The 27,909-nt window shown below is 54.2% G+C and overlaps 12 protein-coding genes across 12 annotated transcripts; 7 read left to right on the top strand and 5 right to left on the bottom strand.

Moving 5' to 3' along the window:
• Positions 1–1,525: 1,525 nt before the first annotated feature.
• LTHEOB_11202 (RNA polymerase II subunit A) lies at positions 1,526–2,575 on the bottom strand (the record flags this gene model as incomplete). The annotated part of the gene is made up of 2 exons (XM_035507933.1): positions 1,526–2,183; positions 2,394–2,575. The coding sequence occupies 2 exons, from the start codon at positions 2,573–2,575 to the stop codon at positions 1,526–1,528; spliced, it is 840 nt and encodes a 279-aa protein (XP_035366583.1).
• A 1,242-nt stretch (positions 2,576–3,817) lies between these two features.
• LTHEOB_11203 (Sh3 domain-containing protein) lies at positions 3,818–5,311 on the top strand (the record flags this gene model as incomplete). The annotated part of the gene is made up of 1 exon (XM_035507934.1): positions 3,818–5,311. The coding sequence occupies one exon, from the start codon at positions 3,818–3,820 to the stop codon at positions 5,309–5,311; it is 1,494 nt and encodes a 497-aa protein (XP_035366584.1).
• Positions 5,312–6,981: 1,670 nt separating this feature from the next.
• On the top strand, positions 6,982–8,208 carry LTHEOB_11204 (Glycoside hydrolase family 43; the record flags this gene model as incomplete). Its single annotated transcript, XM_035507935.1, has 6 exons — positions 6,982–7,141; positions 7,197–7,309; positions 7,366–7,543; positions 7,594–7,962; positions 8,010–8,072; positions 8,123–8,208. 6 exons carry the CDS (start codon positions 6,982–6,984, stop codon positions 8,206–8,208), a joined length of 969 nt encoding a protein of 322 aa, XP_035366585.1.
• Positions 8,209–8,409: 201 nt separating this feature from the next.
• On the bottom strand, positions 8,410–8,673 carry LTHEOB_11205 (Citramalate synthase; the record flags this gene model as incomplete). The annotated part of the gene is made up of 1 exon (XM_035507936.1): positions 8,410–8,673. The coding sequence occupies one exon, from the start codon at positions 8,671–8,673 to the stop codon at positions 8,410–8,412; it is 264 nt and encodes an 87-aa protein (XP_035366586.1).
• A 168-nt stretch (positions 8,674–8,841) lies between these two features.
• Positions 8,842–9,871, top strand: LTHEOB_11206 (Glycoside hydrolase family 18; the record flags this gene model as incomplete). Its single annotated transcript, XM_035507937.1, has 2 exons — positions 8,842–9,328; positions 9,375–9,871. The coding sequence occupies 2 exons, from the start codon at positions 8,842–8,844 to the stop codon at positions 9,869–9,871; spliced, it is 984 nt and encodes a 327-aa protein (XP_035366587.1).
• Positions 9,872–10,219: 348 nt separating this feature from the next.
• On the top strand, positions 10,220–12,415 carry LTHEOB_11207 (Glycosyltransferase family 2; the record flags this gene model as incomplete). The annotated part of the gene is made up of 6 exons (XM_035507938.1): positions 10,220–10,253; positions 10,322–11,193; positions 11,242–11,406; positions 11,454–11,627; positions 11,682–12,174; positions 12,243–12,415. 6 exons carry the CDS (start codon positions 10,220–10,222, stop codon positions 12,413–12,415), a joined length of 1,911 nt encoding a protein of 636 aa, XP_035366588.1.
• Positions 12,416–12,429: 14 nt separating this feature from the next.
• Positions 12,430–13,677, bottom strand: LTHEOB_11208 (UDP-glucose dehydrogenase UDP-mannac; the record flags this gene model as incomplete). Its single annotated transcript, XM_035507939.1, has 1 exon — positions 12,430–13,677. One exon carries the CDS (start codon positions 13,675–13,677, stop codon positions 12,430–12,432), a length of 1,248 nt encoding a protein of 415 aa, XP_035366589.1.
• Positions 13,678–16,129: 2,452 nt separating this feature from the next.
• Positions 16,130–18,251, top strand: LTHEOB_11209 (Laccase-1 precursor; the record flags this gene model as incomplete). Its single annotated transcript, XM_035507940.1, has 6 exons — positions 16,130–16,468; positions 16,522–16,621; positions 16,670–16,856; positions 16,907–17,316; positions 17,373–17,875; positions 17,925–18,251. The coding sequence occupies 6 exons, from the start codon at positions 16,130–16,132 to the stop codon at positions 18,249–18,251; spliced, it is 1,866 nt and encodes a 621-aa protein (XP_035366590.1).
• A 203-nt stretch (positions 18,252–18,454) lies between these two features.
• On the bottom strand, positions 18,455–19,957 carry LTHEOB_11210 (Polarized growth protein; the record flags this gene model as incomplete). Its single annotated transcript, XM_035507942.1, has 1 exon — positions 18,455–19,957. The coding sequence occupies one exon, from the start codon at positions 19,955–19,957 to the stop codon at positions 18,455–18,457; it is 1,503 nt and encodes a 500-aa protein (XP_035366591.1).
• A 945-nt stretch (positions 19,958–20,902) lies between these two features.
• LTHEOB_11211 (Short-chain dehydrogenase/reductase SDR) lies at positions 20,903–21,752 on the top strand (the record flags this gene model as incomplete). The annotated part of the gene is made up of 2 exons (XM_035507943.1): positions 20,903–20,954; positions 21,001–21,752. The coding sequence occupies 2 exons, from the start codon at positions 20,903–20,905 to the stop codon at positions 21,750–21,752; spliced, it is 804 nt and encodes a 267-aa protein (XP_035366592.1).
• A 505-nt stretch (positions 21,753–22,257) lies between these two features.
• On the top strand, positions 22,258–23,077 carry LTHEOB_11212 (3 exoribonuclease; the record flags this gene model as incomplete). Its single annotated transcript, XM_035507944.1, has 2 exons — positions 22,258–22,550; positions 22,600–23,077. The coding sequence occupies 2 exons, from the start codon at positions 22,258–22,260 to the stop codon at positions 23,075–23,077; spliced, it is 771 nt and encodes a 256-aa protein (XP_035366593.1).
• Positions 23,078–23,961: 884 nt separating this feature from the next.
• LTHEOB_11213 (Cyclic nucleotide-binding domain-containing protein) lies at positions 23,962–26,887 on the bottom strand (the record flags this gene model as incomplete). Its single annotated transcript, XM_035507945.1, has 2 exons — positions 23,962–24,312; positions 24,365–26,887. 2 exons carry the CDS (start codon positions 26,885–26,887, stop codon positions 23,962–23,964), a joined length of 2,874 nt encoding a protein of 957 aa, XP_035366594.1.
• Between the last annotated feature and the right edge of the window lie 1,022 nt (positions 26,888–27,909).

The raw sequence follows: 27,909 nt of genomic DNA on the forward strand, positions 1-27,909 counted from the left end.
AGATTTTTATTTAAATAAAGCTAATATATAAAATTAGCTATAATTTATTTTAATTTTTAATAGAGTTTTTAAAGCGCGTTTTAATATATAAATAAATAACTATTTATATTAATACTATATAATTAGATTACTACTATTTAAATATTTAATTAATTAATTTAGCTACGTCTAGTATAACTACTAACTAAATAGCGTTTACGCTATCTTATTTACTAACTAAATAGTTTTAATAATATAGTACTAAAAACTTATTAGTATTTATACTATTTTATTTTTATATATACGCTTTTATATAATTTAATATTACGTTATTAAAACTTATATAAAGATTTATCTACGTTATTAAACTTATATTATATTACTAAAATCTTATACTAGTAATTTATTATTATTAAATAAGATAGTTTATAATATATATAGTATAAAAGAGTTATATTTAAACTAGAAGAATTATATTTTAAGTTTTTATAGTAAATATAAATTACTTTTAATAATTATTCTATTTAAAATTTATATAATTAAATATTATTATTTAAATAAGTAATTTAATTTTACTAAAAAATAATATTTAAATTAGTCTATTTTAAAAAAAATATAAAATAAATTTCTCGCTACTACGTATTTTAAATATTATTAAATTAATAATTTAAGCTTATAATATTATAAAAAAATATAATTAAAATTTTTATATAATTTAGTTAAGAAATAAATAAAAAATTATTTATTTTTATAAAAATCTAAATAATTTAGTAAATTTAGACTAGTTTATTTACTAAATTAATTATAATTATATATTAGAGACTATTACTAAATATATCTATTTTTAATATAAAAATCTTAAATATATTCATTTAATTTAAATATATTTTTTTTTACTTTTACTATCTTTAAAATTATTATATTATTCTATTTAACTAGAGTAACGTTTAAACTATTTATAAATTATTTATATATTACTTTAATTAGTACTTATATAATTTAATAGTATATTACTAGAACTTATACTATATTACTAGAGCTTATACTAGTAATTTACTATTATTAAATAAAATATTTAAATATATATAATAACTTTAAATATAGTAAGAATAAAAAAGATATATTTAAACTAAATAAATATATTTAGAGTTTTTATATTAAAAATAAATATATTTAGTAATAGCTCTAAGTAATTATATAGTAGTAATAAAATAGATAAATAAATTTTTAAGAAGAAGTTAAAAAATAAATAAAAAAAACTTAAATTCTCGAGATAAAGAAGTTAAATTTATAGCTATCTTAAAAAAATAAAATTTAGATTATAATAGTTAAATTTAGTCCGTTTAGTAAAAAAAGTATTATATTTAATAATAATTTTTTAGTAATTATTTTATTTAGTAATTTACCGTTATAATAAATACGTAATTTTTATATAGTTTATATTTAAATAGAAGTACTCTACTCTAGAGAAAGTAATAGAACTTTTAGTACCGACCTTCGTATTTCTACGTAAACACCTAAACGCCTCGCTATAAAACGAATTACTCTAGAACCAGGCTAGAGTCCAAAGTGCAGGGAGATTGGGCCATTTTTCTTGCCAGCTACCGAGAATATCCGGTACACGCTCATCAAAGCCGACTCTAGCAGTGCCATGGCCTCGATCCCAGCCTTGAGGACCCTTCAATGCTCTTTCCTCCTTCGCGGCCTCATTGAGTCTGGTGGCTAGATCGAGAATGGCTTTACCACCGACGAGGGCCTCCTCGTGGTTGTCCTTGATATCAACGTTAAAGACGTGGACCGGACGATTGAGAGGACTGCCTCTGTTGAGCAAATCATCCACAACAGCATCCCAACAACGCTCCTCGCAAGTGATGACAACATCCACCACGCCGCCCTCAACCCCAATGGCACCCTTGTCCTCCTTGTGATTCACGCGCGGTACACCGACGCGCCAGTCTTGCCAGCGCTCAGGATAGCGCTTGGTATTACGGTTGCGGTCCAACATGTTGAGGATCCCGTTGGCGCGGTATAGACGAGCATCTTTGGACTCGAGCTCCCGATACATGGCGTCGTAGGTTGTGTTATTGAAGGCGTAGACGTTCGGCTGGGATATGCTCGGACCCGGGAGACGCACGAGGGAGCCGGTGCCGAAGGAGATGACGGGGTATTGAGCGGTTGAGAGTTGCAGATGGGCTTCCATGGATCTGCGGAAGACAAGCTGGGTTAGTTCTGAGCACGCGAGATGAGGCAGCGCGGGAGACACAGGGACAGCAGGAAGCAAGGGCACATGCGACAGCGGATGCACAGATGTGAATTGATGGCGTGGTATATCTACAATGCACGAGGGCTCTTTTGACAGGCGGCCCCGGTATCCGTCGTGGCAGCCTGCCTTCAGACGGCAGTGAGCGACATACCTGTTGTTGTTGCTGGCGCACACGGTACAGAACTTGAGCTTGAAGCTGCCGTCAGGATCATTGTTGGGTGCAGACTGCGCCACCGGCTGAGCACCATCGACGGAGGCGGCGGGCGAGTCATCAGGCGGCGGCGGCGGCGGAACAGGCGCAGCCTTACCGCGCAGCCGTGGATCGGCAGACATGGTGGCGAGTCTGTATGACGGCGTCAGCGTGGTGAAGATTGCGCAGTTGGGTGGCGGGGTTGAGAGTTGACGTGTTCAGAAAATTTGCGTATACGGTAATGTTGTCTCCTCATGGGGGTAGGACAGCTCCAATAAATGGTATCATCATGGAAGGGCGGGCAGAGGGCGGCGCGGGGTGGCGGGGACACGTACCTGGACAGAGTTGTTGAAGCGCAGGAATGGGAACGTGCAGACGTTGGTGGTGAGGTCGAGCTGTCGCGGAATAGTCACGTGAAGAGAGGTCCGGGCGCCTCGCTTCCGACAAGGCGGCTGCAGTTACAGAAGTCTCACTCTCGAGACTAACGCCAGGCTAAGGCAGGCAGCTGCGCGTTCGCGCGGGAACCGACCAATGACGAAAAGGTTGAGCGAGGGTGGTTGTATCGTCGCCGGCGCTGGAGGAGGCGGCGGCCGCTCGCTGACAAAGGCGGAGCCTGGGCATTCGGGCACCCGAGTCCGTGCCGACGACGAGCGCGAGCGGGCGCGGGCACAACAGGGCTCGTTGTGTGGTTTCGTGGTGTGCTGGTTGTCAGGCGGTACGGTGCTGGAGGCTCCTGATCAGCGGTGCTCAGCATTCTGAAACGGCCGATCTATTATTAGCCCCGAACAACACAAGCCCGCCTGCGTCTCGAAGTCACGGGGCGTCTCTGGTCGCATCGCATGCCCTCAGCGCTTTTCTCAGCACCACCGCTCGAGTCCCGGCCTCGTCCAGCCTGCCCCAGTGCCCGCACCCCCCGAGCCTCGCCTCGCCGACAAGCCCGCGCGGCTGTCACTGCTAGCGCCCGGCTGGAGCGACCCTTGGCCGCGCCTCCGCTCAGGCCTGACAGCCCACAAATCCATCACCACCACTGCTCAACACCCACACGAGCGTTGCCGTCTGCCCTCGCAGGCCCCGGCCAACCCCCCCGCGCCGATTCGATTGGCCCCGTCCGCCCGCCTGCGCGACGGCCACGCCGTCCAGAACCGCCCCGCGCCCCGCGCCCCTCGCGCTATTCGCTGTGCCGACCCTAAGCTCGCGCCGCCGACAACACGCGCCAACCCTCGACGACCCTCGACCGCGTAGCTCTCTGCCGCTGCCCTCCAACACCTCACCGTGCCCGCCTACCCCGGGGAGACGAGTCGCAGCGCAGCCCGGACACTCGCATTACACACGCTGCGCGCACGCGCCATTGCTGCGTCGACCCGGCGCGCCTTCCCGGCGCTCTCATGGCTGCGGTTGTCTCCCCTCAGACTTCCCAGGACTCGGCCTCGCAGGAGATGGCCCCGCAGTCCCCGCCGACTTCGCAATCGGCCAATGCGCTGCCGCCGTTGATAACGTCCCCGCCCTCGCAACCGCCCAATGCCGCCAGCTCACGACCCACCTCGTACGCCAAAAACCGCCTCTCCGCCATGTCGCAGGTCTCCGGCCCTCCTCGATCGCGTCCGCAGTCGACCGCCTATCCCATCTTCCACTCCAGCCTCAGCTACACGCTCGTCCGCGACTTCGCATACCCGCCCTATAGCCCCCTGTTCTACGGCCCGCTGCCCGAACAACGCTCGGAAACATCAACCCCCGTTAGCGAATCGCAAAGCAGACGCGTGTCGGATCCATCGCTTTCATGGGATGGTTCGCGCGGGGGCTGGTCGCTGACGCCGTGGGAGCCTCGAGGCGAACAACTGCCCTCGACCAGCTTTGGCGATGGGCCGCCGTGGAGCGAGGACGAAGACCTTCACAGCCCGGTGGTTACGAGCGCACGCCACCGGAAACACAAGTCTAATTTTGTTGGGTTCGACAGTGATCGGGGCCGCAGCGTGGAGCGGGGCGCACGGCGGGGCTCTTATCACTCGACAAACGGCGATGGGAGCCACAACTATTACGTTAGCGACTTCGACGAGGCAGCAAATGGTCCAGGCGGTGAATATATTACTTACCCAGCTGGCGATGGCGGCACCCCGGGCGGGCTATCGGTTCCATCCATGCAAGGCCGGCGCCCGAGCTACACGGATGAAGAGGGGTTGGTTTACGGATCGGAGGACGAGATGTCCGAGACATCGTCCCAAGGGGGATATGCAGACGAGAGCCGGTATTCGCGGGATTACCAGTTTACCATAGCCTCTCCTGACGAAGAGATGCACGGCAAGGCCGTTGCACTGTTTGACTTTGAACGCGAAAACGACAATGAACTGCCGCTTACAGAAGGACAAATCATCCTGGTCAGCTATCGCCACGGGCAAGGCTGGCTTGTTGCACAAGATCCACGCACCGGAGAGTCCGGCCTAGTGCCGGAGGAGTATGTGCGCCTCCTACGCGATATCGAGGGTGGCTGGAATGGTTTGATGAACGGGGCGCAGTTTGCGGAGGAGAGTATGACGGAAATCAACGAAGCCGAGGCGAATCATGCTCCTGTTACGAGCCCGCAGGGGGAGGCGTTGACGCCAACTTCAAATCAACATCACCGCCGTGACGCCAGCGGACAGAGCGGGAGTTCCGAGTACTACCCTTCGGTGGTGAGCACATTCTCCACGAGCTCCAAGGACTTGGAAAAATACCCTCAGCACCTGCTTGGCAGTCAGGCAAACACACCAATAGGAGATGGAACGTTTCCACGAAGAGGAAGCAAGGCATCAACTCAACCGAACAGTCCAAAGAAAGAGGATCCAGAAGAGAAGGAAGGCAACAAGGAAAAGAGTGAGGAGGCCCAGGCTGCTAGAAGCACCTAGGTACTGGTTGACGACGGTGATACCCAAAGAAGGCAGCCGAGGTTGCCAGGCATTTTGGTCTTGTTTCGAGTTGCATTAGCCGGAGTATGTGCTTTCGGAGTGTTGGCCAATTCCACAGCAATGCTGTTGGTTGGTTAGTTTCTATCTTGTCTTGCGATGTTGCCTTCTTCAACTTGTCTTCAATTAAAACCCTCGTTTTACTTCGCACCTGCCGTAGCCGGCGTTGTGCCACCGATCACCTGGCGTTCCATGTTTTGTTTTCCAGTCAAGCGAGTCTCATGCACTCCAAAAATATGTCCAGGGCGGATCTGGTGCTCGTTCGCTTGTGTTCCCGCGAGACTTTGCCGGGATTCCAACGACTATTTGTAGTATAGTACTGATCGAGAAGGACAGAAAGATTGCTGGTGAACCCGGCTCCAATTTACTCCAGGAGGCTCAAGGCACCTTTCCGAAGCCAAGGTGTCTCAGTCATCATCATCATCTAATGTCGAAGGTCATTCGCCCTCCTATTCCAGGGATCGCACTGCCAAGGTTCATTCGTGGAAGCAGTCACGCTCTGATAAGGTCAACATAGCAGCATCAAAGTACCCATCCAACATTTCCGGGTCTGCAGAATGGATGGCGAGGCGGCCAATGACGAAAGTGCGCACCTGGGTAGAGAAGCACGACGGGAAGCTCCATTAGTGCTCAGCGGGCCCCACCTTGTACATGGCCTTTTCGCTGCTCTATTACGCCGGATGATCCCGCGGATTTCTTTCGCACACGGATGAGAAGAGGTTAAATGAGTGCATTACTGCCAAGGTTCGCGATCCATGGAGGTATGGCGTTGACTCCATATGCGATGGTGCAATCGGATCGGATTAAGCCGCTTGGTTGCATAGGCCGTGGAGGGGTCACTGGACTCGAGGGTGTGGGCCTTCCAAAGCGCGTTAGTCGGCCTCGCTTCGCAACAACGGGAAAGCTTTCCTCGCTGGCGTTCTTAGCCACAATTTAACCTTAATCCTAGACAAAACCCGGATATACTGTACGACGTTTCCCCGCATACCCACTGGTGCGTACGAAGGGGTACATACAGGTCTGTTTATCTACCCGTCTTGTTAATCAATCAACAGATATTGATACGCGGAACGGCATCTTTTTGCCTTGGCCTTCGGCGGACCGAACAAGCTCTGGGCCGGCTGAGCCAATATCGAAAGGGCTGTTTCACGCCCACCGGGTGGGCTGAAGGGCTGCGCCTCGAAACGTGGGCGGTTGCTGACGCTCGCCGGGCCGAGGCGACCGTCGGGTGCGGCGGCAACCACATGATCTGATGGTAAATTCCTCCAATCGGCCGTTTTTGAGGGCGGGCTGTAAAACATGTTCCACCAAGTGCATGATATTCCGGGCCTCCAGACGAAGAGGCGAAACGGACATGGCTCCAACCACGGGCCTTTAGTGGGCTCGTATCGGAGCTTGTTTGGGAATGCCCACAAGCCACCCCGGCTCAGCTCACTATTCTACGGAAAGTAAATTGAAAGGGTGCTAGCAACAATTGTGGACGCTTCCTGCGCCCAGCGCCACCGCTTCGTTTAGATGGCTGGTGTCACACGGGCGCTGCCATTGATAAAGCGGCTTTCCCTCGCAGTGTCTCTCCGCAAGCCAATCCGAAAAGTTTCAAGATCGTTGCATCCATGTTGAATCTGAAGATCCTCGCGACCTCGTTCCTCCCTCTCCTCCCGACCCTGGTGAGCGGATATGCCAATCCCGGGGCCTGCTCAGGGACTTGCGTGAACACGCACGACCCCTCGATCATTCGCCGCTCCGATGGCACATACTTCCGCTTCTCGACGGGTAAGACAAGACTTGGTCGCTCCCACTCGGTCTCGAGTGCTGACAACGGACAAAGGCGGCAAGATCGCCATCCACACTGCGCCAGACATCACGGGACCATGGACTTACAAGGGAGCTGCTCTGCCGGACGGCTCGAGCATTGACCTCGCTGGCAAAGACGACCTCTGGGTAGGTGCTGGGCGGGGGGGAGGGCCGAGGATGCAGATGACTGAGCGAAGACACAGGCACCCAGCGTCCACCAGATCGGAAGCCTGTACTACCTTTACTACTCGGTGAGCACGTTTGGGTCGCAGAACTCGGCAATTGGACTGGCGCGGTCGTCGACGATGGACGTGGGCAGCTGGACGGACGTGGGAAGCACGGGCATCAAGTCGGACTCGTCGAAGCCGTACAACGCGATTGGTAAGAGGGCGCGGCGATGCTGCGGAAATGGTGACTGACGCGAGGCGCAGATCCGGCGCTGATCAACGCCGACGGCACGTACCTCCTCACTTTCGGGTCGTTCTGGAAGGACCTGTACCAGGTGCCGATGAAGACCACGCCGACGGCTGCAAGCGGGTCGGCGTACCAAGTGGCGTACGACCCGGTCAGCACGGCGGAAGAGGGCCCGTTCATCTTCAAGTACGGCAGCTACTACTACCTCTTCTACTCCAAGGGCAAGTGCTGCGGCTACGACAGCTCCAGGCCGGCGGCGGGAGAGGAGTACAAGATCATGGTCTGCCGGTCGTCCAAGGCCACGGGCGGATTTGTCGACAAGAGCGGAACATCGTGCACCAACGGAGGCGGGACAGTCGTTTTGGAATCGCACGGCAACGTTTACGGTAAGTCGGCCGGGTGGGGCTCCAGGGACGCAGACTAACGGGCGCAGGACCCGGAGGCCAAGGAGTCTACGACGATCCCACATACGGGCCGATTCTCTACTATCACTACGGTAAGTCACGGCGGCATCAAGTGCAGGTGAATGCAGCTGACACTCAGCAGTCGACACGACCATCGGATACGCCGACGGCCAGAAGCAGTTCGGGTGGAACAAGATCAATTTCTCCAGCGGTTGGCCGGTCGTGTAGGCGCGGCGGTGCTTTCGAACTTTCTCTGTACATACATTGCAAATGAACAAACGGAAACAATGCTTGAAACAGGCCCGGATGTGCTTGATGCGGCAGGTGCCCGCAGAAGTGAAACGTTATAGGCGTTGAAACTATAGCAGCGTCAGCCACGGCCGTGTGGCGGGTTTCATGCTTAGCCGACGTTGAGCCTCACCTCGATCCTCAACACGACCCGTTCTGGTACAGCGCATCCACCTCGCTGTACGTCGAGCCTCGGCGCGCCCGCTCCGGGTGCAGGTGCACCACCGCCGGGCCCTCGCCCACGCTTGCCTTCGCCAGCCGAGTCGCCATGGCGAACAGCGCCTTGGTCTTCTGCGCCGCCGCCCGCCCTGCCTTGGTGATGGACGGCGCCACGGCGTCGCGGAGCATCTCCAGCGAGTTTCGCCTCGGCCGTTGCCCTCTTCGTTCCTTGCGTTGCAGCTTCATCTTCTGTCTTGTTGCGATGCGAACCGACGGCCGCGCCCGACTTTATCGCCGCCCCGTCGCGACAAAGAGCTGCGCGCCAGAGCTGCACGCGGCCATGGTTTGACAAAGACGTTGTTGCGTGCAGATGGCGCCCGTGGCCCGCACCGCTCGCTCGCCCTCGTCACCACCATGCGGTCCCTGCTCCAGCTTGCACTCCTGCCTGTCCTTGCCCGCGCCCATTTCAACCCAAATGGGACGAGCAATCTCTTCGTCTACTATGCACAGGCGTCGGGTCGCTCCGCACGCCTTGACGACCTTTGCGTGCACCCGGCCGTCGACGCCGTCATCCTGGGCTTCATCCGTGACTTCAATGGCACCGCTGGCTACCCAACCGTCGACTTTGGCCCGTGGATCTGCCCTGGAAGGCGCCCGCCCGATGCCGCTGTGGCTCCCGGCCTAGCAACCTGCCCAGAGCTCGCCGCCCAGGTGCAGAAATGCCAGGACAGGGGCAAGAAGATCTTCATCAGCATTGGCGGCGCCACCTCCAACACTTCCTTGGACAACGATGCAGATGCGCAGGCTGCAGCTCGCCGGCTATGGCAGCTGTTTGGGCAAGGATCCGAGAGCTCAGACCTGCGCCCCTTGGGCAAGGTATCCGTCGATGGCTTTGACATCGGTACGTGCCCTGCGTCTGCCCCCTTGCCTCGTGCTCACTGCTCCAGACCACGAAGTCGGCTCGCCTTCCAACTACGACACCTTTGCCAAGGCTCTGCGCTCTCTGCTTGCTACCGCCTCAAAGCCCATGTGGATCTCGGCTGCTCCGCTGTGTGCCCTTACTAACCGCTCCATCGGCCCCAAGACTCTCGCCCTCGTCGACTTCATCTTCGTGCGCTTCTACAACTCCAAAGCCTGCTCCATTGGAACCAAGGGCTTCGCCGCAAGCTTGAACAAGTGGTACACCTCCATGCCCGAGCCCGAGGCTGCCTTTCCCAAGTTCTGCCTGTCAGGCTTGTCGTTTGACAACAACAACAGCGGTTTCGTTCGCCCAGAGGACTTTGCCGACGCCATCACACTGGCCCGCAAACCCAACTTGCAGCGCTTCAATCAGAACAAGTTCGGCGGCGTGGCATTGTGGGATGGCTCGCGCGGCTTGGCCACCACTGCCGGGAACGGGCTCGACTTCCTCGCCTACACGAAGAATGTCTTGGAAGCTCCCTAGCCACTCAGTGTAGCATTCTTAATCCACTCTCTTTGCTCATCAAGTGCTTCCGTACTGCTACTCTACCAAACCTCAAATGATTTCGTTGAAGTCGACACACAGAACCCATCAGTCGCGAGGAATTGATGAGTGCCTTGCCAGATGGAGTCTCCTCGTGCGATCGTAATTTTCAGGACCCTTCCAATCGCCACAAGAAATGCCGACCGAGTACACCTGAGCTGCTCCGTGCATCCCAGCCTACCCCAGCACCATCTCTCGCATCCACTGTCTACTTTGACCCCGATACACACCTTGAAGTTCCCATCGAGCAGGGCCGACCCCCGCATAACTTGTGCTGCAATCGACGCCATGAGCTCCAGCCTACTCAAGCCTATTCCCTGGAGTACCTCGATGCTCAGCTGCAGCAACGACCGGGCTGTCTCAAAATTAATCAGAGACCATCCAGCACAGACGACTCGTACGAAACTGGAATCTCGACTCTCTCAACGTCCGCTGCACCATCTTTCGCCACGTGCACTCAGAGCAGCCAAGAGGGATACTGCACAGGCCCTGAAGATGTCGTCACAGAGGTCGAGAAGGAAGCACCAAAAGCTGTCCGGTTTGAAGACACCGTTGCTGGCTGTGGGTACCCGGACATCGAGGACCCTGTGGATCCCGCCCGAATTCTGGAACCCAAGGACTTGCGAAACCAACGCATCTTCTTCTTCGCTACCGTGTTGTCATTGAACCTTGGATGCGCTGCTATCGCCCTTTTCGCCAACGAGGGAATGTTTGTCTTCGTCTTCATCCTTTTCATCAAAAGCAAAGACTTTCTGTCAGTCCTCATCTCCGCCCTCGGGATTCTGTTCCGGAAGATCTACAGATATTTCACACCGTTGGCCCCAGTTCCTCGCCAGTGGATACTCACCCTCATCCCCGCGTATTCGGAGAGTGAGGAACAAATCGTCAAGACGATATTTTCCCTACGAGACAACGACGTAGAACCACACCGTCAAGTCATGGTCGTGTTGCTGGACGGTAGGCACAGAGACGTCAAGAGCCATATGACCAGAGTCACCAGAGAGTTTGAGAGACCATACATCTCTCTAAAGCATAAAAGAGGTGTCCTGCAAATCAAAGCAGGCTTCATGCAGGATGTACCTGTCATCGTCATCGAAAAGGTCAAGAACAGCGGCAAGAAGGACTCGCTGGTTCTCTGCCATGACCTTTTCAACCATCCACGCCCCAACTTACCCTTATATACCCGGCTACTTAGAGAAGAGCTGTGGAGAGATGTCCTTCCGATCCTGACAGAAGGAGAAAATTTCACAAATTTTGACATGGTACGTTGCCAGCTTAGGCTTGCGGACGGCACTGAAACTTGGTCGCAGGTCTTCTGCACCGATGCCGACAGTACAATCTACAAAGGCGCTGTGGCCTCATTAGCCAACGCACTTGCGAGAGATCAGGATGCCATCGCCGCCTGCGGCCTTGTATTAGTTGAACTGGAACCCGGGTTTGAATGGTCATTCTGGAACCTTTACCAACAGTTTCAAGTACGTACGGCGTGACCAGGCGCAGCGCATAGCTAATGAACTCGAAGTATACATTCGGCCAATACGTTCGCCGGAGAGCCGAAGGTTTCATTGGAAAGGTGACCTGCTTGCCAGGATGCATCACAATGATTGCGGTTCGCGAAGAGATGGCCGGTGCCATTCGAAAGTATGCGGAGCCAATCACAATATATCCCGTGATCCATCATCAAGTTCAATACCTTGTAAGTCATCCTCAGGAGGAGCGTAAGCGTATGTGCTGAGACAGCAGTATCAAGGGTACGGATCGGAGACTCACCTACTCGATGTTGTCGCAAGGCAAGAAACTCCACACTCTTTTCGTTCCCGAAGCCATCAGTGAAACGGTTGCTCCCCAGTCACTGCAGCACTACTTGAGCCAACGTCGCCGCTGGGGATCAAACGCCTACTTCAACAACTACTTCTACTGGATGGGCGAGAAGATGATTGTGATCACGAGGATCGCGGCGTCAATCGAGGTCATTCGGCTCAGCTTCGTCTACTACCGCATCTTAAACTCGATACTATTCGTCAAAGGCCTTACAGAGAGCTTCAGTTTTATCAAGATCCTCCCTCTGCTGGTCGTCAGTCAGCTACCTACCGCTTGGTTTATGTTCTGTGTGTTCTGCCTCGAGGACGAGCTGAAGAAGCGATCACACAAATTGCTCATTGGATATTGTATTAACAAGTGCATCTCGCCGCTTATATCAATCACAGTATTCACAAAAGTAGCCAAAAATTTGGGAAGCCAAGGTACGTATTTCATGATTTGTAGCAAAAGAGAAAAAAAAGAGACATTACGCTGACATGAAATCTCTTAGTTTGGGGTATGAGTGGCGTTACAGCAAGTTCTGCACCTGCAGCTACTTCAGAAGCAGAACAGGCAGCAGATCTCACGGCTGCCGAAAAGGGAGAAGCAGGGCCTCTAACACCGGGGGAGCAAGCCCAGATTATAGAGGACCGATTGGACGATCCCCACGATGCAATTCTCTGACACTCGACGCCCTCCTACTTCAGCTCTTGCACCTTTGCTTTCTGGAGCTTTGTGATGACGCCGATATCGACTCCGGTTTGGCGGCTGCATATTGCAACGGCATCAAAATGCGCATCGATATACTCCGGCGTCCACTGTTCATCTTCGAGCTTGTCCATCCAATCTAGCTGTTCATTCGAGACCAGCGGGTCGTAGAATGAAAGGCGGGCACACCCAAGGCTGCGCAGCTTCTCGGCAAAAGCAACACCTGGCGAGCAGGAAAGAACGGATTGACCAGGCTTGAAACCCATACCAACAACGAGAATGCGTGGAAGAGTCCCCATCTGCGCAGGACTGGTGCGACGATGGAAGCCGCGTGCAATCCTGCCGGGACGCTGCCACATCTTTGTGGTTGCCTTTTCGAGGACAGGGAGATTCTTGTTATTGGCGAAGAGGTAGAACGGATTGACTGGGATGCAGTGGCCACCAACTCCGAGCCCGGGGTGGAACGGAGTGAAGCCATATGGCTTGGACGTCGCCGCCGCGATCATCTCTTCTGGGTCAACACCATGCGAACGCGCCGCATCAGCCATCTCGTTGACGTATGCTATGTTGACCATGCGGTAGCAGTTCTCGAACAGCTTGGTCATTTCTGCCACCTCTGGCTTGCTGACCGGGACGACTGTATCGAAGACTCTGCTGTAAACGGCCTGGATAGCGTCCAGTGACCTGGGTGTCAATCCTGATATGATTTTGGGAATCTCCTTGGCTGTTGGCGAGACACGTCCGGGGTCGACACGCTCTGGCGACATCCCACATTGGAATATTTCCTTGTACCTAGAGAACAGATGGCGGGTCGTGCCAATGGAAACGCTGGACTCGATGACGATGACGCAACCGGGGCGAGCGTACGAAAGGACCATCTTGACAGCCGAAAGGAGGTGCGAAAGGTCCACCGAGTGGTCTTCCTTCAGCAGCGTAGGGACGGAAATGAGGTAATGAGTCGCCTTGGATAGCACGGCCTTGTCGGTGGTCAACGTCGCGTTCTCCTGGCCCTTGAACGACGGCCTGAGCTCGTCGATGCGCTTTTCGGAGATGTCGAATCCAATGGAACAGAAAACGCGGCTGAATTCTCGCAGTAGGGACTCGCCAACGAAGCCCACACCAACGACACATACGCAGGGCTTGGTCTTTTCGACATCGACGAAGTCTCCGTTGGGTACCACACGGTGAAGCGACGGAGGAGACTCACGGGAGCGCCGACGACGATGAGTGTACGGCATATCGTCAAGGACAGATATCAGCGCTACTTGATTTCACACAAGATGATTATTGTTGCCTAGGTACTAAGTTGACAAAACTGACTGGAGCATTGGTGTGGAATTGCTGTCTTTGGACCCGACTAAATACTTGATAGCGTGAGCCCTGAAAGGTTTCGTGAGCAATACTACGAGCACGTCTAGAACGAAGGCTCGGCCTTTCAAGATCCGTTTCGGAATCGCCAAGAGCAGCTAGTGAGAAAACAACAGTCAAATCCAGAGTAAGGTCGGCTGATTAAATCTTAAAATTAGGTATCGTTGTATTGTGGCTGCCCTAAGGTTGATTAAATGCGGCTACATAGGTCATAATTGCAGTGATATAAGAAGGGAAGATCTAATCAACGGACCGTTGCGTTATTCCTAGTAGCCGCGATCGAATCCTACGGACGATGAAGATAAGCCGGAGGTCAACTTGTGCAAGTCCTCAAATGTACCCAGGGCCCGGGTAGCAAGCATGAGCTGACGCTGCACAAAGCATTGAAGTGGAGCCTGAAAACGGTAGTCTCGGCATCCCGATATTGTTGATACAGCATTCCGAAGGCGACATGCTCGGGAAAAGATGCAGCAGACGAAGCCAAGCGGGCTTTGTTCCGCAACAGCTAAAACAGGCAAGTCTTTTTTTTATTCGCTTCAGATACCCAGACAGAAAATTATGGGCTCTGCATGCATCACAAATGAGTGTTTGTCTTCCGTTTCCAGAGAACTCTGCTTGTGTTGAAGCCTGGGGGCTACTCTTATCAAGGACCCAGGACCAGCGTCGCTTGTTGCTTGCTCAAGCCACTTTCGCTCCAACGACACATTTGGGAAGTTGAGACGGAAATCTTCGCTATCCATTGCCTCCAGCTGCCTCTTTTTTTCAATCATGCTGTTCAACGAAGCCTTACTCGTTAGCCTGTTTGTTGCCTCCGCGGTCGGGCAGATCTCTGTTGGATCCAGCTCCTCGGGTCCGGTTACATCTTCTTCGACCAAACATGCCAAGCACAGTGCGGTTCGCACAATCACGCACTTTCCGAAGAATGCTACCGCGAAGGCCTCGACTCACGTGGCCACTGTCACTGAGACGGTTGCTCTGAGCCTTGTTCTCGATATCCTCGGCATATCAGTCCATATTGAATCTTCACCCCATAGGGAAAAGAGCTCGAAAGCGCAGCGTTCCAGCCAACATAAGTTGTCATCCAAAAGCTCGTATGGTTGCTCTGTCACAACCGTACCGCAGGTCTGCTGTGGAGGCCCTGGTGTGACGACAATGGCGACAGTGGCGCCGACCGTCTCTCAGGGGTTTAGTCTTGGGGTAACCTCTACGACGAGCTCTTCGAGCAGCTTAAACCCATCGATCGTCTCCGCCACGTCTTCCTCGGGTTAAACAATATTATTATACTACAGCGAAATGGTGGGAAATTACCGCTAAAGGAGACCTAAGCTTAATTTCTTAGTTTTAGTAGTCTTTCTTTTAAAAAGTACGATTTATCTAGTCTCTAGAGTTTAATTAGACTTTCGATAAATAAAACTCTTCTTAATATTAAAATATAGCGATTATAACTTAATATTAAGCGTCTACTATTATAAAGTTACTTTAAAAGTCCGGTGGAGAGCCGAAAGTCTAAATAGTAGGACGAAGTTAGTACTAAAAGTATAGAAGTACATTAATACGTTAGATCTATTTCTACGTACGATATTTACTAGACTATCTTAGCTTTTTATAGTAGATAATCTTATCTTATTTTCCCGCCTATAAGTCGTAGAAGATATGTTAAGATAAGGTTCGATCGGAGGCATCGGCTAGTAGATGCTAGTAGATATACTAATAAGACTAATTTAATACCGTATATTAATGGCCTTGGCGGAACTCCGGGGTAATTAAATCCTCCACTTCCACTTTCAGTAGGACCATCTTGGCGTATACTATCTCCACGTTTGTTACAAACGAAGGTATTACGAGCTAAAGCGTTGCTAGTTCTCCAACACCGATAGCCGTTTCAATATCTACTATCCTAAGCCAAATCCAGTCAAGCTTAAATCTGCAGAGCATACGTGAAGTGTTTTAGACAGCTTCTGTGACGCTTTTGCGTTTTCTTCTTCCCCTGGGTCCCGGTCGAAAACCTTAGACCATGCCGGTTTGCGGGCCTGGCAAGACGCAGAGGCCCGCAGCGGACTACCTCCACGGCGCCCGAGTTACAGACTATGGCCTTGAGTAGACGATGGCCCATTATTTGGAGAGGTCAAAACGTCTCCTGACGTGATCTCGAGAAAGTAGTTCAGGCGGCGGCGCTGGCGCCATCCAGATAAGTATGCAACATATCCCCTCACCCTTCCTCATCCTCAAACCAGTCGTTCGCTTCCTGTCTCTCGTTAATTCCCCTTCCTCTGCCTCTCATTCCTGGTCGAATCCCTTGGGAGTGTCTCAATTTGGTCAAATATGTGGCATCTTTTTCATCTGAGCATATGGCTGTTAGCACTGTGCGAAGAAGCTCTTGCAGCATCCCTAATACCCGGCTTCTTTGGAGACATATTTCAGCACCTGGCTCCGCGGAGGCTTAGTCCTGACTTCGGCACCAGGACTGGGAACTTGTTCCATGGCGGCAAGGAGGAGTCGAACCCGCTGGCTCAGGTTGGAGAGAGAATAGATGATCCGAATCTGCCAGCACTAAAGTTTGGATGCCTCTTCTCAAAGGATGCCCGCAACTGCTGGCGTGACCACTTCAGCATCCTGACCGATTTCGACGCCCAGTTCCCCAATGATGGGAAGACGGTCACCGTAATACAGCGCTCCGCTATAGCGCCACATGCAAGAGCTGACAGTTGCCGTAGTATGATCTTGAGATCACGAATACCACAATGGCTCCCGACGGAGTGAAGCGCCTTATCATGGCTGTCAACGGCCAATACCCTGGGCCGACTCTCATCGCAGGTAAACTGTTATGTTCTGGTGGGGATGCCATATACTGAGTCGGTGCAGATTGGGGAGACATTATGGTCGTCAACGTCAAGAACAGCCTAGAGAACAACGGTACAGGCATACACTTCCACGGCCTGAGACAGCTGAACTCGAACGGAGCGGACGGGACCAACGGCATCACGGAGTGCCCTATCGCTCCCGGTCAAACGAAGACTTACATGTTCCGTTGCACGCAGCATGGTACCTCGTACGGCTACTAACCAATCTGTTGGAGAAGGGAGAGCTGACCTGGCGCAGGTGGTACCACTCGCACTACTCCGTCCAGTACGGCGACGGTGTTCTCGGAGGAATTATAATTAACGGCCCTGCGGATGCTGGATACGACGAGGACCTTGGCGTGTTTTTACTGAACGATTGGTATTACACGCCTTCTTTTACACTTGCTGACGCAGCGGCGCATTCCATGACAGGCCCACCGAGAGCAGACAACGGGCTCATCAACGGAACCATGAAAAGCCCTGACGGTACACTGGGCGAGTACAATAAAATCCAAGTTGAGAAGGGCCGGAGCTACAGGCTTCGTGTTGCCAACGTTGGCATCAGCGACCATTACCACTTCTCGATCGATGGTCACAACCTGACCGTCATTTCAAGCGACTTTGTACCAGTCGTACCTTTTACGACGTCTTCAATCTCACTGGGTGTCGGTAAGGTCCCCACATGCTGTCTTCGATTACGCCTCAGGTCTGATGACTCTTGCAAGGTCAACGATACGACGTTGTCATCAACGCGGACCAAGACATCGACTTGTACTGGATTCGCTCGGATCCGGATGGCAGCTGCTCGAACAACAGAAACAGAGGAAACATCAAGGCCATCCTCGCCTACATGGCGCCTGGCAACGCCGAGCCCACAAGCACTCGGCATGGCGATATCCCCGATGCGTGTGAAGACATGGCCGTTACCCCAACCGTTGCCAACACTGTACCTTCCAATCGATTTGCCGACGCGGTACAAGGCCTGGAGATGAGCGTTAATATTACTCAACAGAACGGCCCACTGATCCATTGGTATATCAACGGCTCTGCCATGGCGATCGACTGGAGTTACCCAACGATGCAGTACGTGCTGGACGGCAATACTTCCTGGCCCGAGGAGATGAACCTGGTAGAACTGGATGAGGCAGACGAGTGGTACTACTTCGTTCTGCAGACCGTCCAAGGATCATCGGTCAATCTGCCTCACCCCATCCACCTTCACGGACACGTACACGCTCGCCCCAATCGAGAGAAAGTCATCTGCTAACTCGTTGCAGGACTTCTACATCCTTGGGTCAGGTCCAGGCGTTTGGAACGGCAACATTGATGGGCTGCAATTCGACAACCCTCCTCGTCGAGATACAGCAATGCTGCCAGCTGGCGGTTATCTCATCTTGGCCTTCCCGGCCGACAATCCGGGCGCGTGGTTAATGCATTGTCATATCCCCTTCCACGTGGGGCAGGGCTTTTCCCTTCAGTTTTTGGAGCGGGTCGATGAAATCGAGAGCACCGTGGACGTTGACGCATACAATTCCGAATGCGCAGCGTGGAGGGACTATTACGATGGTAGTCAGATCTATTCCCAGACGGATTCTGGGCTGTAGATATGAAAAGCAAAGTCAGCCTACTCTCTGGGTATACCGTAACGCCAACACCGAGAGACTTGTATCCTGCAGGTAATGAACTTGAGATCAGACAGACACGAGAATGCACAAAGAGGCGGGCGTACTAAAATCCAATTGGACCAGCGTAACCAACGATCTACAAATCAGCGGCCTCTGAGATGAATGAAGCAGTCAGGAGTCGCTCAGTCATTTTTGGTGGTTCCCTTGCTGCCAGACACTTCGCCAACCAGTCTCGCTCTTGGCTTGGGCATGGCACGAAGACAAAGGCCACCGGCCAAGAGGCCTACAGTGACGAGATCCAAGATATGCACGGCCCACCAGATGTGCTGTACGCCGGCGCTACACATCATGGCATCCGATCGCCATTCACCAGTGCCCTCGTCAAACCACACGCTCACCAGGCCGGCATACCCGCCGTACTCACCCATCATGCTCCGGAGGGTCAATTCCCGAATACCAGGAAGATCTGGGTCTTGAGTTAGAGGAGAGGCCTGCTCCCACTGCACAGCGCTCCAGGAATCCCCTTGCCTCGGGCGGTGGTGGTAAACATCGCAGCCCTCGTGGTCGTGGCCATTGACGATGAGGCCGTTGCGGCCGATTCCACGGGCCGGGGCGGCAGCATCGCCACTCATGCCAAATATACCCTGGAGAATGCCCTCGGAAGCCGAGTCGCTCAGGTGATTCTGCTCCCTGACCCCACCGCCCTCATCATCGGCGAAGAAGTCGAAGAAGGGAGCATCAACACACACACCAGCCTCCTTGTGCAGGGGTATGTGGGTGAGGAGAAGGGTGAAAGTAGAGCGATCTTCGACGGGGCGAGAACGACCAATGGCGTCATTAATGAAGTCGTAGGTCTGGCTCTGAAGCTGCTGGTCGATGGCGGGAGTGTCGAGGTTCATGCTGTTCAGGACGAGCAAGCGAAGCTCGGGAGGGGACTCGCCGGTGACGTTGGCGTGGGGGAGTCGGAAGGTTGTTTCCCAGTTGACAGGGCCGAATTGGCGTTCGAAACGGCGGATGCGGTCCTCGTTTATATCGCCAGCGTAGCCAATGTCATGGTTGCCGGCAATGTTGATGATGCGACGCTCCCAGGCAGCGTCGGCGCCTAGATCCTCGACGTGTGGAGTGGCCGTGACATTGTCGTCGACGCGATGGCCGTGGCGGAAGACTCTGGACCAAAAACGGTCGCTCCTGCGCTCAAACTCGTCGTCGGAAATCCACTGGCTGCCCAGCAAATCGCCCAAGACAGCAACGTGTGTGGGGCGCGACCACCAGTACAGCGTGCGGTAGATATGGGCGAGGTAGTAGTCGTTGCCGACGAGGTCGATGCGTTTGCGGTAGCCGTTCAGCAGGCGCGGCACGTCGTTGCGCAGCAGGGCGGCAGCGGCGGTGCGTACAGCTTCTACAAGACCGTGCTCGTAGAGCCGTGGGCCGAATTCGAGGAGACTCGGGAAGACAGGAGCATCGGGATCGGGCAGCGAGCTGTCGCCCTCAATCTGCGGGTCGCCGAGCGCCAGCAGGCGGAAAGGGGCTAGTTGATGGCTGGAGGATTTGGTGGTGTCGACATGAGGCGGGCGTGGAAAGTAGCAGTGGTGGAAGAGAGGATAAAGATACAAGTAGAGAGAGGCCACAAGGGCAAAGGGGAGGAGGCCGCGGCCAAGGCGGAGGGCGGCGTCATGAATTGACATGGAGAGACATGGTGATTTGGGGACGGCATGCGCAACAGAAGAAGATGCGGCCGGCCAGCGTCGGCGGATTCGGTAGTGCTGCGCGACGCGTCGATTGCGCCCGCCGCACGTCCGGTCACCCACGCCCGCCCGTCGCGCAGCCCTTTCCACGCACCAGGAAATCTTCATTGCCAACTGCCGCATCCTCTGGACGCACCGCTGTCTATGAACTGGCCCTCGCTTCCTGTCAGCTACTTTCCGCGTGCAGCTCTGCCGATTCCGTCCTTCCTCACGAGCGTTTGCCCACCGATGCGCCGTAGATAACAAGTCTTCTTCATCGTCATCTAGGGAACTGGCCATTCTGATTCGCCCGCGCTTTGCAACGGCAGCCGGCGCTCATCACGCCCATTGCCTTCTTCCGAGGCAATTTTGAGTTGGAGCCAATTCAACCCGAAGGCAATCTGTGACTGTCTGTACTGCGAATCCCCCTGACGGCATGGCAATAGCCAAGATATTCCTTTCCTATTTGGAGCATCTCTGTGTTGCGTAATCGGAGCACGGCTTGGGCGCCAAGAAAGGGATGAGGGAGCACGGCGTACGAAGAATGAGCGTTGATGGAAGGGGCAACCCCACGACGAGTCTTGCTCGCAATCCGACTACAGGGTACGCAACCGGAGTATATGTTCCTGCAAGCACCTCGCCACTGCCAGCATTGCGCAAGATGCCACCCAGTCCTTATCGGATCGGATGGGGAAAGGGACACGATCACCATGGGGATTCCCTAATTTAGGAAAAATGCGAGTCAGTTCCCTACAATCGAGGCCGTTCTGCAGCCGTTTGGGCCGAAGGCAGATCACTAAACCGCGCCATGTGAGCCTAGTTGTGCCGTATGCCACAGGGGCTGGGGGAAGTATATAGTCTCTGTGCTCTTGTTGTTTGTTCCTATCCATCATTTCCGAACAAATCATGGCTACCACAATCCTGGAGGGTGTTGCTTTTATCACGGGCGCTGGCTCTGGTACGACGGGCTTCTTCTTATCCGAATACAGGACTAACGAGTGCAGGAATTGGACAAGCCTCGGCCTTCTCGCTTGCGAAGCATGGTGTTAGGCAGTTCGCCTTGACCGATATCAATGCATCCGCGCTCCAGTCTACAGTCGACGAGTTGATCCGCCGTCATGGGACGTCGGTCGAAGCTCTTGCCATCGAGATGGACGTCTCTCAGGAAGAGGCCGTGGAAAGCGGCGTTGCCCAGGCGGTTGCCAAGTTCGGGCGTATCGACTTCGCCGTCAACAGCGCTGGAGTGACTGGCACCGTGGGAGGGAGTCCGGACGTGAGCTTGGAGGCCTGGAACAAGCATTTGTCAATCAACCTGACAGGAGTATGGCTGAGCCAGCGCGCCGAGATCCGGCAGATGTTGAAGCAGGAGCCGCGTGGCGAGCGATACGGCCGCGGCAGCGTCGTCAACGTCTCTTCGGTCCATGGCTTCGCCTCTTCACCTTCGTACATTGCTGCAGGCGCATACACGTCGGCTAAGCATGCCGTCGTGGGCCTAACACGTACCGAGGCCACTCTGTACGCATCCAAGGGGATCAGGATCAATGCCATCTGCCCGGGCTACATCGACACGCCGCTTTTGACGCCGGCAAAGGCGAAAGCCGGCCTGATGGAGAAGCTTGTCAACGAGAACACGGCAGTGAAGAGGATGGGGACCGCAGAAGAAGTCGGAGACGCCATCATGTTCTTAGCGAGTCCGCTATCATCCTTCATGGTTGGCTCAGCGATGCTCGTCGACGGTGGCTACACTGCACAGTGATGCAGCGGGGAAAGGAATGCAGCCTAAATTTGATGTAATCTGCAAAAATGCAACGCCCATAGGGGGTTGACGTCCTCTCTCATCTCAATTCAAGAATGCTTGTGTTTGTCAGCCCACTTTTGAATCTGCGACCGGGGGAATTGGTTCCTTGACCGGCTGCATTTGTTTGCCCGTCCTGTGCTGCATTGCTACAGAGGGGTACTGCAGCCGATGGCTAGCGCGAAGAATAGTAGGGCTCTGGAACATAGCGTAACAAAAAAAAAAAAACAAATCCACGCTAGCCATCGGCTACGAGAGGGGACTGTAGAGGAACCCGACCTCGTAGACGAGATGCAGTTCCACGGCGCTAGCCACTAGCGCTGCAGATCAGCCGCGTATCGCGCGCCAAATCTTGCTCAGCCCTACGGCTCGTCTCGCCCGCCGCCAAAAACACGTCTGCACCGACACCAGAAGCTCTTCATTGCCTCCCTTGTCCTCCGCCCCGGCCCGTCCCGCCACCGCCACGATGCCTCTCGACACGTCCTCATATTCGCTCGCCTTGCTGCGTCTTGACGGCCGCCGCTGGAACGAGCTGCGTCGCATCCATGCCCAGATCAGCACCCAGGCCGCCGCCGACGGATCGTCTTACCTGGAAATGGGCAATACCAAAGTCGTGTGCACCGTGACCGGTCCGTCCGAGGGCCGTCGCCAAGGAGGCGTTGCTGCTGCTCAGCGCGAAGGCGAGGCCAAGATCGAGGTCGAGATTGGCTTTGCGGGCTTCAGCGGCATTGAGAGGAAGAGGAGGGGTCGTGGCGATAAGTAAGCCATTCCGCTTCCTTTGAGGTCCACCCCGCTGACAATCCCCTAGGCGCACGTCCGAAATGCAGCATACCCTTGTCCAAGCTTTCGCGTCGACCCTGCACACCCAGCGCTACCCTCACAGTACGATCTCCATATCGCTACATATCCTTTCACAGGACGGCTCGCTGCTGGCCGCTTGCCTCAATGCCGCCACCCTCGCTCTTGTCGATGCTGGAATCCCCATGAGCGATTACCTTGTTTCCTGCACGGCCGGCTCCACCGCCTCCTATGCCGCCAACGACGAGCAAGCCGACCCGTTGCTCGATCTGAACAACCTGGAAGAACAAGAGCTTCCGTTTCTGACGGTCGGCTGCTTGGGCCAGCGGGAGGAAGTGAGCGTGCTAGTAATGGAGACCAAAGTGCAGATGAGCAGACTCGAGGCCATGCTGGCCGTCGGTGTCGACGGGTGCAAACGCGTGCGGGACATCATGGATGGAGTGGTGCGGGCGCATGGGAGACGAATGCTGGAGGCCACCTCAAGCTGAGAACTACGCCATGGCACAGCAGGAGACTTTACTAGCTTGGAAGACAAAGATGATTTTCCAAGCTTGCAACGCTGGAACCCCCAAAAAGACCTCTTCATCGGGCCTAGCACATTCTGTCGGCCGAATGGCTTGGTCAACAGATGGTCTGGATCGACTGTGTGTCGGTAAAGGAAAGAAAATGTCCACCGCTCCCGGCACAGCTTCATGTGTAAGCGATAGCACGCTGAGACAGACTCAGAGGCTGATTTCGGCGAAAGATATGGCCAGCGCAGAAAGATCTGACGATATGAATACCAACGTGTGAATATTCCCCAAGTATTCATTCCAGTTCCACTCGCCTTCGGCAACCCTTTAGACTACATAAACATCTAGCTGTGAAGCACAAAATATGTTGCGGTGATGTACACTTTGTCGACTACTCAAGCGCGACTAAAGAGAAAAGAGAGGCATGAACAACAGAGTGAGGTACTAAGGCGCCCGCTAGATGCTCAGATATAAAATCTTTGTCGCGTCAGAAACTTTCATGGTATCATCAACGTAGATGGTGGAGAGAGAGGCAGAAGAAAATGACAACAAGGAGAAAGCAAAAACTTCGGGAAGTGAGGTGGAAGCAAGAACGCCAATCCCGATGCGGACCGATGATCTGAGCACAGAGTGACCGCGTGAAGAGAAAACACACAGAAACCACAAACGCAAACCCCACTCTTTCTTGCCAGACGCCAGATCCGTGTGTATACATGGCCGTGTGATGATCGAAATAACGTATGCGCTGCCGCCAAGAATAACTCTACCAATTCTTTCCATATGTCCCCCTCTCCAGCTCCCATAGCAGGAGATGAGGCCTTTCGTACCTCGATTCGTTTTCTTTTGATCGGAGTTACTCCTCATGTTCTTGGTGCTCTCCAGGTGCCGTCCGCGACCGTGGCGAACTTGACTCCGCGGCCCTTTCTTTGGACACCACCGTTATTGAGCCATCGGCTCAGGTTCTTGCATTGGCTAACATCAAATTCCTCGAGATCACTGCAGCCTTCGAGAACCGCTTCAACCCCGGTACCCGTGACGCGAACGCAGCCACGGACGGAAAGATACTTCAGCTCCAGGAGGTGCAGGCTGATGCTGCGGAGAGAGCTGTCGGATACCGCTGAGCCGCAAAATGCGAGGTTGAGGTGCGTGAGCATCGGGCAGCCCAGAGCGAGAACTTCCGTGGCCGTGTCGGAAAGCGCGCAGCAGAAAGACTAGGAACTCCGTAAGTGGTGATTAAAACCCAAGGGCGCTCATTAAACTTACCAGGTCAAGCTCTCTAAGGGCTTTGGCAGCATTCGTCAGGAACACGATTGCGTTATCCGTGAGATAAGTGCAGTCGGCAAGACAGATCCTCGTGAGATTCGGGAATGGATAAACGCTCCAGTGCTGGAACCCTTGATCCGTGATGGTGGTGCATCTCGTAAGATCGATCGATTCTAACCGCGTGGAGGCATGAACCGCAATGTGTGCCATCGAACGGTCCGTGATATGCTTGCAATAGCTCAGCGTCAAGCGCCTGAGCTTCGGACAGCCGACAACGGTCCCTGGAGGGAGCTGCTGCACCTGTTGTTGCTGCGCCTTGCGGCCGTAGCGGCCGTTCATCTGGGCCTGTTGTGCTTGCATGTACCCTGGAGGCAAGTCGGGCACAATCCAGCCCACTACGCGTGCCAAGAGGTTATCGCCAACTTTGCGACAGTTGCTGAGGTCAACCTCTTCCAGACCCTTGGCTTTGTTGACCATTTCAAGCACCGCTTGGCCAGTGATATCCCATACACTCTTCATCCTCCACTTCTTCACGTTGGCCCCGCATGTCGTTGCCAAGGCAGTGAACCCTTCGTCCGTCAGATGGAAGCAGTTGCTAATGTCGACATACCGAGGCCTTTGACCCACGAACGGACAGATGATATCGGTGAGAACCCGGTCTGTGATACGCCGGTTGTAGGGTGCCAGATCCAAGTCGTAAAGAATGCTGGGCGAAGAGGTCAGGATCTTGAGCCAGTGCATCGAAACAGTTCGGAGGCGCATCAACTCTGCAATGTCGAGATGCTGAAAGATCTTGACCAGGATAATATCTGGAAGAATGCCCTTTCCTTTCCGGCTTGGCCGCCGAACGATCTTCTGGCGCTTGAAGGAACTCGAACGTTCTGGCGTAAGGCGCTCTTCTTGCGTGAATATGGGAGAGGGAAGGAGTCCGTTGGGCTTGGGAGACTCATGATGAAGCTTTGGCGCATCCTGCGACTTGGGTGTCTCCTGAGCTGGCTCTTGCACCGGGGGAGCACCCGGCGGGGGCGGAGCAAGCGAAGCTCTCCTTGATCGCGAGCGGGCGTTGTCGAGATCGACGTTCAGGAATGGGTCAGGGTCAAAGGGTTCAACGGTTAGGCCTTCGTCTTTGACTTTGGGAGGAAAGCCGTTCTCCTTTTCGGCAAAACTGTCTGTGAAAGTAACGGCGGGAAGGCTTTTTCTGCGTGACTCGGGGGTACGGTCATTGATGACAAGCTCGTTGATCGCGGGTGTACCGTCACAAATATCGGGCATTTCCGTATCCCTCTGGGCAGCAGCATCCAGACGGGCTCTTGCAGTGTTTTCTATCTGCTGCCGCAGCTCTGGGGAGCATCGTTGCCACAGCTCGTTCAAAACATCGCCACCAATTGCCAGACACTCGACCGAGGCGATCGAACGTACTGTCGCGGTGCGTCGTGGAGCCAAGTCCAGACTGACGACTTCTCCGAAATACTGGCCAGCCTTGAGGCGGGCGATCACGTGCTGGATGTTTTTGGGGCTGGATTGCTTTTTCCTGGTCTCTTCGTCCGGGGGCGTTTCGGACACGACTTCAACTTCACCTCGCACAATGAAAAACACGTCGCGCCCGTGGGAACCCTGCTGGATGACATCGGTGAATGGAGGGTAGGTGCGGGGTTGGGCGTTAAGGCCCAGGAAATGCAGAATGTCCGAGGGCAAGCTGGAGAACAAGGGCAGTTCCTTCAGCAGCTGACGCACGTTGACGGTCCCGCTGCCGATGGCGCTCGACGCTGCCGCCTCGGCAAGGCCTGGGCTGGGCGACTTCCTCTTCTTGTTACTAACCAAGACCTCCCCATCCCTGATCTCGCCAGCGTCGCCCATCTCCACGTCGCCATCGGTCGTGTCTCGCGACCGCTTACCGCTGCGGGACGGCCCCCGGGCGTGCTGCTTGGAGTCCTTGAGCTCTTTCTTCTTGCGCTCCAAGATGGCCAACCGCTCCTTGGCCTCGTCCAGGATGGACTGCTCGACCTCGGGAAAGCGAGGCAGCTCCTTCTTGAGGTCCTCCTTGTTCAGGCGGACCACCATGGAGCGCATCTTGGCGACAATGGTGGCGGTGCGTGGGATGTCCATCAGGATACCGATCTCGCCGAAGAAGGCGCCGGGGCGCAGCTCGGCGAAGGTGCTCTCGCCGTCGCGCGAAGTGACGCGGACGGCACCGCGAACCAGCCAGTACATGGCCTTGGCCTCATCGCCCTCGGCTATGATGGTGTCGTGTGGCGAGTACAGCTGGGGCCGCAGGTGGGTGCCAATGGCGGCGAGGAACGAATCGGGAGCGGACAGGAACAGCGGAAAGGAACGGAGGCGGTCGATGAGGTCGAGGGGCAAGCCCTGGATGGTCGAGGCCGTGAGCGGTGAGGGCCGCACCGGCTTGGTTGGATTCGTCTCGGAGTCGAAGGCGCGTATCAAGGCGAAGGGGTCGGGAACAGGGCCGCCGTTCACCTTGCTGGCGTGGACAGTCGGGCCTCCGGCCCTGTGATGGCGCCGCATGGTGGAGGAGCGGCGCCGGCGCGCGTGTCGAATGATGGTGGTGGTGGGCGACGGTGCACGGGGAGAAGAGGTCAAACGCGTCGGCGGCCTTCCACCCTTTTGTCTTGTCGGTGGGAGGAGCTGGGAATTACGTAAGGCAGGCGGGAGGCTAGAGGAGTCGCATGGTTCGCGGAGCGCGAGGGAATTGGGCGGTGCGGCTCCGGGGGGCGCTATATACTGGCGTGGGTGAGGGTTTGTTGACAAGAAGCGGTCAACTGTCTGAGCGTGTCGAGGTGGAGCGCGGGGGACAGGCCTCGCGGGTGGGGAGAGCTTCGGCGAGAGGCAAATTGCCAATCGCGCACCACGACGCGGCGGATGCTAGCGCACGCGGGCAGCGGCGCGCAGCAGGACGGCAGCGACGCAGCTTCCGCGCGAGCGAGCAGCTGCTGGATGCGCGCGCCGCGGCGGGCGTGGCTTTCTTTGATGAGTTGTGAGACTCTGGATGCCCACTTTCCGGCTCCACCGCGCGCTGGCTCGTGCCGCGGGCCTGCCCTTCGATCGCACTTCGCGGCGGCTTCTGTGGCTTCGAGAAAGTCGGCTAGTGTTACTTAGCCCTGGTGAATGGGGGCGACGCAGCCACCACGAGACGACACTGCGCGGAAAAGAACCAGCCCTGCGCCGCCCTGTCGCCTGTCGCTCGAGCGCCTGCCCGGCCGCACCCTACGCTGCTGGCCCGTTGATTAGGGGTTCCCTGCTCCGCCGAAAGGCCGGCGCACGCTGCTCCCAGAGCGTCGCGGCCCGCCGTCTTTCCTTATTGTGGCTCGCTCTGAACAGCTTCTTCAGATGACGCCCTGCAGGGTCTGGAGAGGGTGGCCACGCCGTTGCGCCCGCGCCCGCGCCCGCCCGCGATGCAGTTCTTCAGCGCTTGGCGGGTTGGCTGGCTCGCGATCCGCCGGAGATCAGCAGGGGAAACTGGCCCTGCAGTAACGGTTGTCAGAAGTAGCCCGCTGCATCCGCGCTCCAGCAGCACACGCGCCTGCCCG

This window comes from Lasiodiplodia theobromae (assembly GCF_012971845.1).
Source record: "Lasiodiplodia theobromae strain AM2As chromosome Unknown scaffold_46, whole genome shotgun sequence".
In the NCBI taxonomy this organism is placed as follows: Eukaryota; Fungi; Ascomycota; class Dothideomycetes; order Botryosphaeriales; family Botryosphaeriaceae; genus Lasiodiplodia; species Lasiodiplodia theobromae.